General features: G+C 54.3%; 1 protein-coding gene across 1 annotated transcript; it reads left to right on the top strand.

Annotated features, from left to right (window-relative positions):
* Positions 1-218: 218 nt before the first annotated feature.
* Positions 219-10498, top strand: U2AF2 (U2 small nuclear RNA auxiliary factor 2; the record flags this gene model as incomplete). Its single annotated transcript, XM_066209013.1, has 8 exons — positions 219-950; positions 2952-3068; positions 4098-4236; positions 6068-6147; positions 6838-6960; positions 7772-7858; positions 8636-8884; positions 9950-10498. Coding segments are annotated over 8 exons (1662 nt in total), but the record flags the coding sequence as incomplete, so codon positions are not given.
* Positions 10499-10513: the final 15 nt, after the last annotated feature.

Below are 10513 nucleotides of genomic sequence, written 5' to 3'. Positions count from 1 at the left end.
CGTAAAGACCCCAAACTCCATCCCAGAGACCCCAAATCCTCTCCAGACACCCCAAATTCTCTCCTAGAGACCCCAGACCCCCCCCAAGGACCCCAAACCCCACCCACGGACCCCAAATCCCCTCCCAGAGACCCCAAACCTTCCCCAATCCCCCCAAATCCACCCCAGGGACCCCAAAACCCCCCCAGAGACCCCAGAGACCCCAAACCTCCTCCTAGCGACCCCAGGGACCCCAGCCCCCCTCCCAGGGACCCCAGGGACCCCAAATCCCACCCAGAGACCCCAAACCCCACTCAGGGACCCCAGAGCCCCACACAGAGACCCCAAACTCCATTCCAGAGACCCCAGCCCCCCTCCCAGAGACCCCAAACCTTCCCCAATCCCCCCAAATCCCCCCCAGGGACCCCAAACCCCACCCAGGGACCCCAGAGACCCCAAATCCCTCCCAGGGACCCCAGGGACCCCAAATTCCCTCCCAGAGACCCCAAATCCCCTCCCAGGGACCCCAAAGACCCCAGACCCCCTCCCAGAGACCCCAGCTCCCCCCCCAGGGACCCCAGCTCCCCCCCCAGGGACCCCAGCCCACCCCCCAGGGACCCCAAACCTTCTCCAATCCCCCCACATCCCCTCCCAGGGACCCCAGGGACCCCAAACCCCCTCCCAGGGACCCCAGGGACCCCAAACCCCCTCCCAGGGACCCCAGGGACCCCAAATCCCCTCCCAGGGACCCCAGGGACCCCAGCCCCCCCCCAGCCCCCAGCCCCCGTGGCGCCCCCAGCGAGCGCTGTCCCCTGGCAGCGGCGGGGCAGATCCCGGCCACGGCGCTGCTGCCCACCATGACCCCCGACGGGCTGGCGGTGACGCCGACGCCGGTGCCGGTGGTGGGCAGCCAGATGACGCGGCAGGCGCGGCGCCTCTACGTGGGCAACATCCCCTTCGGCATCACCGAGGTCGCCGGGCGCCGGGGGGGGGTGGGGGGGTTATTTGGGGGGTTGGGGGGTTTTCTCAGGGGTTATTTTGGGGTTTTGGGGGGTTTTGGGGGTGATTTGGTGGTTTGGGGGTTTATTTTGGGGTTTTGGGGGTTTTTTGGGGGGCTTTTGGGGGTGATTTGGTGGTTTGGGGGTTTATTTTGGGGTTTTGGGGGGGTTTTGGGGGGGTTTTGGGGATGATTTGGTGGTTGGGGGTTTATTTTGGGGTTTTGGGGGGTTTTTTGGGGGGTTTTGGGGGTGATTTGGTGGTTTGGGGGTTTATTTTGGGGTTTTGGGGGGGTTTTGGGGGGGGTTTTGGGGGTGATTTGGTGGTTTGGGGGTTTATTTTGGGGTTTTGGGGGGTTTTGGGGGGTTTTTGGGGGTGATTTGGTGGTTTGGGGGTTTATTTTGGGGTTTTTGGGGGTTTTTTGGGGGGTTTTGGGGGTGATTTGGTGGTTTGGGGGTTTATTTTGGGGTTTTGGGGGGGTTTTGGGGGGGTTTTGGGGGTGATTTGGTGGTTTGGGGGTTTATTTTGGGGTTTTGGGGGGTTTTTTGGGGGGTTTTGGGGGTGATTTGGTGGTTTGGGGCTTTATTTTGGGGTTTTGGGGGGTTTTTTGGGGGGTTTTGGGGGTGATTTGGTGGTTTGGGGGTTTATTTTGGGGTTTTGGGGGGCTTTTGGGGGGGTTTTTGGGGGGTGATTTGGTGGTTTGGGGGTTTGTTTTGGGGGGGTTTTTGGAGATTTTTTGGGGGGGTTTGGGGGATTTTGGGGGGGATTTTGGGGGTTATTTTGGGTTTTGGGGATTTTTTGGTGTGTTTTGGGGGTTATTTGGGGTTATTTGGGGGTTTGGGGCCTTGCTGGGCGGCTTTGGGGGCGATTTGGGGTTTTCCTGCCCCCAAAGCCCCCCCCCCCCCCCCGATTTCCACTTTCCTGACCCAAAATTCCCGTTTTCCTGTCCCCGGAATCCCGGGGGTTTATTTTTCCTGACCCAAAATCCCAGATTTCTGTCCCAGAATCTCTTTTCTGTGACCCAAACCCCCATTTTTGTCTCCCCAAATCCCGTTCTTTTCACCCCAATCTCGTTTTGTCCCCCCAGGAGGCGATGATGGATTTCAATCCCGTTTTCCTGTCCCACAATCCCATTTTTTAACCCCAAATCCCATTTTTTTAACCCCAAATCCCATTTTTTTAACCCCAAATCTCATTTTTTAACACAATATCCCATTTTTTTAACCCCAAATCCCATTTTCCTGACCCACAATCCCATTTTCCTGTCCCCAAATCCCATTTTTCTGACCCCAATCCCCTTTTTTTAACCCCAAATCCCATTTTCCTGTCCCCAAATCCCATTTTTCTGACCCCAATCCCCGTTTTTTTCCCCCAGGAGGTGGTGATGGATTTCAATCCCATTTCCCTGACCCCAAATCCCATTTTTTTAACCCCAAATCCCATTTTCCTGACCCCAATCCCGTTTTTTTTAACCCCAAATCCCATTTTTCTGACCCCAAATCCCCTTTTATAACCCCAAATCCCATTTCCCTGACTCCAAATCCCATTTTTTTACCCCAAATCCCCTTTTTTTAACCCCAAATCCCATTTTCCTGACCCCAAATCCCATTTTCCTGACCCACAATCCCATTTTCCTGTCCCCAAATCCCATTTTCCTGACCCCAATCCCGTTTTTTTAACCCCAAATCCCATTTTTCTGACCCCAAATCCCCTTTTATAACCCCAAATCCCATTTCCCTGACTCCAAATCCCATTTTTTTACCCCAAATCCCCTTTTTTTAACCCCAAATCCCATTTTCCTGACCCCAAATCCCATTTTCCTGACCCACAATCCCATTTTCCTGTCCCCAAATCCCATTTTCCTGACCCCAAATCCGCTTTTTTTAACCCCAAATCCCATTTTCCTGTCCCCAAATCCCATTTCTTTAACCCCAAATCCCCTTTTCCTGACCCCAATCCCGTTTTTCCCCCCGCAGGAGGCGATGATGGATTTCTTCAACGCGCAGATGCGCCTGGGCGGGCTGACCCAGGCCCCCGGGAACCCCGTGCTGGCCGTGCAGATCAACCAGGACAAGAACTTCGCCTTCCTCGAGGTCTCGGCCTGAATCCCGGGAGCTCGGGGGGAATTCGGGCATTTGGGGGAAAATCCCGGGGATTTGGGGGCTCGGCGGGGGAAGGGGACGGGAATTCCCAGGGGTTGGCCCCAAAAGCAGCAAAAAAAACACCCCAAAATCCTCAGAAATGGCTCCAAAAACGGCTCAAAAAACCCCAAAACGGCCCCGGAAACATTTCTCAAAAACAGCTCAAAAAAAACCCCCAAAATCCTCAGAAGTGGCCCCAAAAACGGCTTAAAAAACCCCAGAAACAACCCCAAAAACGGCTCAAAAAAAAACCCCCAAAATCCTCAGAAACGGCTCCAAAAACGGCTTAAAAAACTGCAAAACGGCCCCAGAAACATTCCTCAAAAACAGCTCAAAAAAAACCCCCAAAATCCTCAGAAACGGCTCCAAAAACGGCTTAAAAAACCCCGAAACGGCCCCAAAATGTTCCCCAGAAACAGCTTAAAAAACCCCCAAAACAACCCCTAAAACAGCTCAAAAAAAACCCCCAAAATCCTCAGAAGTGGCCCCAAAAACAGCTCAAAAAAAACCCAAAAAGCCCCAAAAACATCCCCAAAAACAGCTCAGAAAACCCCAAACACATTCCCCAAAAAGGGCTCCAAAAACCCCAGAACAGCCCCAAAATTCCGCCCCGAAATTCCCACGAACCCTTCCCAAAAAACCCCCGAATTCTCCTTCGGAACTGCTGAAATTCCCTCCAAAAAAAACCAAAAAAAAAAGAAAAAAATCCCCGAAATCCCCCCAAACCTCCCGAAACCGCTCCAGGAAAACCCCCCAAACTCCAGAAACCGCCCCCAAGAAAATCCCAGGATTTCCCCAAATTCTTCCCCACAAACCCCCAGGATCCCCTCCCCCCCGCCCCTTTTCCTCCGGCCCCGGGGCGATTTCCCCGGGGATTTTCCGGGACCGAGCTCTCCCGCTCCTTTCCCCGCGGCAGCTCCGTGACTTTCCGCCCGGATTTGCCCGAAATCCGGAGTTTTTGGGTCCGTTTTCCCTCCGCAGTTCCGCTCGGTGGACGAGACGACGCAGGCGATGGCGTTCGACGGGATCATCTTCCAGGGGCAGTCGCTGAAAATCCGGCGGCCCCACGACTACCAGCCGCTGCCCGGCATGTCGGAGAACCCCTCGGTTTACGTGCCAGGTGGGCGCCCCGGAATGCGCCGAAATCGCCCCGAAATCCACCCCAAAATCCCCAAATTCACCCCAAAAATCCATCCAAAAATCCACCCCAAAATCCCCAAATTCACCCCAAAAATCGCCCCAAAAATCCCCAAATTCACCCCAAAAATCCACCCCAAAATGCCCCAAAATCACCCCAAAAGTCACCCCAAAATCACCCCAAAAATGTCCAAATTCATCCCAAAAATCACCCCAAAAATCCACCCAAAAATCTCCAAATTCACCCCAAAAATCCACCCCAAAAATCCACCCAAAAATCCCCAAATTCACCCCAAAAATCACCCCAAAAATCCACCCCAAAATCCCCAAACTCACCCCAAAAATCACCCCAAAAATCCCCAAATTCACCCCAAAAATCACCCCAAAATCGCCCCAAAAATGTCCAAATTCATCCCAAAAATCACCCCAAAAATCCACCCAAAAATCTCCAAATTCACCCCAAAAATCCACCCCAAAAATCCACCCAAAAATCCCCAAATTCACCCCAAAAATCACCCCAAAAATCCCCAAATTCACCCCAAAAATCCATCCAAAAATCCACCCAAAAATCCCCAAATTCACCCCAAAAATCACCCCAAAAATCCCCAAATTCACCCCAAAAATCCACCCCAAAATGCCCCAAATTCACCCCAAAATCCCCAAATTCACCCCAAAAATCCATCCAAAAATCCACCCCAAAATCCCCAAATTCAGCCCAAAAATCACCCCAAAATCGCCCCAAAAATCCCCAAATTCACCCCAAAAATCCACCCCAAAATCCCCAAATTCACCCCAAAAATCCATCCAAAAATCCCCAAATTCACCCCAAAAATCCACCCCAAAATGCCCCAAAATCACCCCAAAAGTCACCCCAAAATCACCCCAAAAATGTCCAAATTCATCCCAAAAATCACCCCAAAAATCCACCCAAAAATCTCCAAATTCACCCCAAAAATCCACCCCAAAAATCCACCCAAAAATCCCCAAATTCACCCCAAAAATCACCCCAAAAATCCACCCCAAAATCCCCAAACTCACCCCAAAAATCACCCCAAAAATCCCCAAATTCACCCCAAAATCGCCCCAAAAATCCCCAAATTCACCCCAAAATCGCCCCAAAAATCCCCAAATTCACCCCAAAAATCCACCCAAAAATCCCCAAATTCACCCCAAAAATCCACCCAAAAATCCCCAAATTCACCCCAAAAATCCACCCAAAAATCCCTAAATTCACCCCAAAAATCCCCAAATTCACCCCAAAAATCCCCAAATTCACCCCAAAAATCCCCAATTTCCCCCCAAAAATCCACCCAAAAATCCCCAAACTCACCCCAAAAATCTCCAAATTCACCCCAAAATTTACCCCAAAAGTTTTTCGGGGTTTTTTGGGTGATTTTGGGTTTTTTTTTTGGTGTTTTGTGGTTTTTGGGGGGCTTTCTTGGTTTTGGGGGGTTTTTTGGGGTTTTTTGGGGTTTTTTGGGTTGTCTGGGGTGATTTTTTGGGATTTTTTTGAGTGATTCGGGGTTTGGGGGGGTTTTTTTGGATGATTTTTGGGGTTGTTTTGGGGTTTTTTGGGTGATTTTGGTTTTTTTGGGGTTGTTTTGGGTGATTTTTGGGGTTTTTTGGGTTTTTTGGGTGATTTGGGGTTTTTTGGGGTGTTTTTTTCTGTTTTGGGGTTTTTTGGGTGATTTTGGTTTTTTTGGGGTTGTTTTGGGTGATTTTTGGGGTTTTTTGGGTGATTTGGGGTTTTTTGGGGTTGTTTTGGGTGATTTTGGGGTTTTTTTGGGTGATTTTTTGGGTTGTTCGTCCCCCAGGCGTGGTGTCCACGGTGGTCCCTGACTCCGCCCACAAACTCTTCATCGGGGGCCTCCCCAACTACCTGAACGACGACCAGGTGAGCCCCAAAATCCCAAAAAATCCCCAAAATCCCCAAAATCCCCCAAAAAATCCCCCAAAAAATCCCCAAAAAACCCCAAAAATCCCCCAAAAATCCCTAAAAATCCCCAAAAAAATCGCCAAAAATCCCCAAAAAATCCCCCAAAATCCCCAAAAATCCCCCAAAATTCCCCCAAAATTCCCCAAAATTCCCCCGAATTTGGCTGGGATCAGGACAAGGAGCAGGAAAAGACCCCCAGGATTTTTTTGGGGGGGGGGAGGGGACTCCCAAATTCCCGGGTGGGAATTCCCGAATTTCTGGATGGAAATTCCCGGATTTCGGGTGGGAACCCCCGAGTTTCGGGTGGGAATTCCCGAACTCCGGGGGAATCCTGGATTTCCGGGTGGGAATTCCAGATTCTGGGTGGGAATTCCGGAGTTTCGGGTGGAAATTCCCGAACTCTGGGTACAAATTCCGGAGTTTGGGGTGGGAATTCCCCAACTCCAGGGGAACTTGGAATTTGCTGGGGTGGGAGTTCTAAAGCTTCTAGGTGGGAATCCCAAACTCTTTGTGGGGATTCTGGAATTTCTGTGGGCGGGAATTCCCGGATTCCGGGCGGGAATTCTGAATTTTGGGCGGGATTTCCCGGATTCCGGGCGGGAATTCCCGGATTGCGGGTGGCCCAGCCCGTTCCTCGCGCCGCCGCAGGTGAAGGAGCTGCTGACGTCCTTCGGGCCCCTCAAGGCCTTTAACCTGGTCAAGGACAGCGCCACGGGGCTGAGCAAGGGCTACGCCTTCTGCGAGTACGTGGACATCAACGTCACCGACCAGGTGCGCCCCGAAACCGCGCCGAAAACGGCACCGAAATCCCACCAAAAACCGCCCGAAACCGCCCCGAAAATGTGCCAAAAATGGCACAAAGATCCCACCAAAAACGGCCAGAAACCGCCCCGAAACCGGCGCAAAAATCCCACCAAAAACGGCAAGAAACCACCCTGAAAACTGTGCCAAAAACGGCACAAAGATCCCACCAAAAATGGCCAGAAACCGCCCCGAAAATGTGCCAGAAACGGCACAAAGATCCCACCAAAAACCGCCCCGAAACCGCCCCGAAAATGTGCCAAAAATGGCACAAAGATCCCACCAGAAACCGCCCAAAACCGCCCCAAAAACCGCCCCGAAAACCGCCCCAAAACCGCCCCAAAAACGGCGCAAAAATCCCACCAAAAACGGCCAGAAACCGCCCCGAAAATGTGCCAAAAATGGCACAAAGATCCCACCAAAAACTGGCCAAAACTGCCCCGAAAACCGCGCCAAAAACGGCACAAAAATGGCGCAAAGGTGCCACCAAAACCGGCACAAAAATCCCACCAAATACGGCCCCAAAACCGGCACAAAGATCCCACCATAAACGGCCCCGAAACCGCCCCGAAATGGCACAAAGATCCCAAAAAATCGCCCCGAAACTGCCAGAAAACGGCGCCAAAATCACCTGGAAATGGTGCCAGAACCACCTTAACCGTGGTGCCCAAAATGGGCAGAACCGGTTCTGGAATCACCCGATAAAACGGTGCCGGAAGGGCCTGGGAATGGCGCCCAAATTCCCGGGAAAACGGCCCCGAAATGCCCGTGTCCCCCCCAGGCCATCGCGGGGCTCAACGGGATGCAGCTGGGAGACAAGAAGCTGCTGGTGCAGAGGGCGAGCGTGGGCGCCAAGAACGCCACCCTGGTGAGTGGGGGGGCGCCGAAAATCCCCCGAATTCCCCAGAATTCCCAGAATTCCCAAATCCCAGAAAATCCCCCCGAAAATCCCCAAAAAAACCCCCCAAGAAACCCCAAAATCCCCCCCTGAAAACCCCAAAATCCCCCCCCGAAAACCCCAAAATCCCCAAGAACGCCACCCTGGTGAGTGGGGGGGACGCCGAAAATCCCCCGAATTCCCCAGAATTCCCAAATCCCAGAAAATCCCCCGGAAAATCCCCCAAAAAACCCCTGAGAAACCGCAAAATCCCCCCCGAAAACGGCCCCAAATCCCCCACGAACGCCACCCTGGTGAGTGGGGGGGACCCCAAAATTCCCCAGAATTCCCAAAATTTCCCCCCCAAATCCCCCCGAAATCCCTTCCCCAAAACGCCCGAAATTCCCCGGTTTTCTCCCATTTCCTTTTTTGGTTTCCCCCATTTTCCCGTTAATTTTTCCCCCATTTTCCCATTAATTTTCCCCCAATTTTTCCCATTTCCCCCTGATTTTCCCCTAATTTCCCAATTTTCTCCCGTTTTTTCCCCGATTTTTCCCCAAATTTCCCCCGTTTTCCCCCCAATTTCCCGTTAATTTTTCTCCAATTTTTCCCTAATTTTCCCCCAATTTTCCCCCTTTTCCCCATTAATTCTCCCCCAATTTTCTCCCATTTTTCCCCTGATTTTTCCCCCATTCCCCCCCAACTTTCCCATTAACTTTCCCCGTTCTCCCCGGTTTTCCGGTCACCTTCCGCCGCTCCGGCCCGCAGAGCACCATCAACCAGACGCCGGTGACGCTGCAGGTGCCGGGGCTGATGAGCTCGCAGGTGCAGATGGGCGGCCACCCCACCGAGGTGCTCTGCCTGCTCAACATGGTGCTGCCCGAGGAGCTGCTGGACGACGAGGAGTACGAGGAGATCGTCGAGGACGTCCGCGACGAGTGCGGCAAGTACGGCACCGTCAAATCCATCGAGATCCCGCGGCCCGTGGACGGCGTCGAGGTGCCGGGCTGCGGGAAGGTGAGAGAGCGGCGAAATCGGCTCACCTGTGCGCCCAGGTGCGCCCAGGTGTGCCCAGGTGTGCCCAGGTGCGCCCAGGTGCGCCCAGGTGTGGCCCTGGCAGGGTGGGACAGGTGTGGGATGGATCCACACTCTGGAGGTGTTGGGGTCTGGGAAGGTTCGGAGCTGTGGGAAGGTGGGAGAGCGGAGAAATCGGCTCACCTGTGCGCCCAGGTGTGTGCCCAGGTGTGTGCCCAGGTGTGCCCAGGTGTGCCCAGGTGTGCACCCAGGTGTGTGCCCAGGTGCGCCCAGGTGCGCCCAGGTGTGTGCCCAGGTGTGCCCAGGTGCGCCCAGGTGTGCCCAGGTGTGTGCCCAGGTGTGCCCAGGTGCACCCAGGTGTGCGCCCAGGTGTGCCCAGGTGTGCCCAGGTGCGCCCAGGTGTGCCCAGGTGCGCCCAGGTGCAGCCCTGACAGGGTGGGACAGGTGTGGGATGGATCCACACTCTGGAGGTGTTGGGGTCTGGGAAGGTTCGGAGCTGTGGGAAGGTGGGAGAGCGGAGAAATCGGCTCACCTGTGCGCCCAGGTGCACTCAGGTGTGCCCAGGTGTGCCCAGGTGCGCCCAGGTGTGCCCAGGTGTGTGCCCAGGTGCGCCCAGGTGTGCCCAGGTGTGCGCCCAGGTGTGTGCCCAGGTGCACTCAGGTGTGCCCAGGTGTGCCCAGGTGCGCCCAGGTGTGCCCAGGTGTGCCCAAGTGCGCCCAGGTGTGCGCCCAGGTGTGGCCCTGGCAGGGTGGGACAGGTGTGGGATGGATCCAGGTGTGCCCAGGTGTGCCCAGGTGCGCCCAGGTGTGTGCCCAGGTGCGCCCAGGTGTGGCACCCCAAACCCTTTCCCCAAAATCCGCGTTTTTCCGCCCAGATCTTCGTGGAGTTCACCTCGGTGTTCGACTGCCAGAAGGCCCCTGTGGGTCTGACCCTGACCTGTGCCCCAAATCCCCCCGAAATGACCCAAAATGACCCGAAATGACCCGAAATCACCGAAACCCCCCCAAGCCACCCCAAATTAACCGAAATCCCGGTTTTTCCGCCCAGATCTTCGTGGAGTTCACCTCGGTGTTCGACTGCCAGAAGGCCATGCAGGGCCTGACCGGCCGCAAGTTCGCCAACCGCGTCGTGGTCACCAAGTTCTGCGACCCCGACTCGTACCATCGCCGCGACTTCTGGTAGCGCCGGCAAAGGCCCCGCGGCGCCCCCAAAACCCCCGGAACTGCCCCAAAAAACGCCCCCAACCCCGGGGGGGCCCCGCGTCCAGCCCCTCCCCCCTTTGTTTGCCCGGTTTTTCCTCGGTTTTTCCCGGTTTTTCCCGAATTTTCCCGGTTTTTCCCCGTTTTTTCCCCTCCCCCCTCACCGTGCTGGTTTCTGGTTGTAGCGACCCCTCCCCCCAGCCCGAAGCCCCTCCCCCACCCTCTCCCCTCCCCCTCCCCCCGCACCGCGGTGACGTTTCGTATGGAGAAAGAAGAAAAATAAAAAAAAATTAAAAAAAAAAATTTAAAAATTTAAAAAAAAAAAGGGGGGAAGCCCCTCCCCCCCCCGGAGACCCCGCCCCTCCCCCACCGAATTAAATCGATTTTTTTTCCAGTTTTTGGGGTTTTTTGG

The sequence above is a fragment of the Chamaea fasciata genome, unplaced genomic scaffold (assembly GCF_029207755.1).
Source record: "Chamaea fasciata isolate MVZ Bird 193981 ecotype frontalis unplaced genomic scaffold, bChaFas1.0.hap1 SCAF_589, whole genome shotgun sequence".
Lineage (NCBI taxonomy): Eukaryota > Metazoa > Chordata > Aves > Passeriformes > Sylviidae > Chamaea > Chamaea fasciata.
This window is presented reverse-complemented; position numbering and strand designations above follow the sequence as displayed.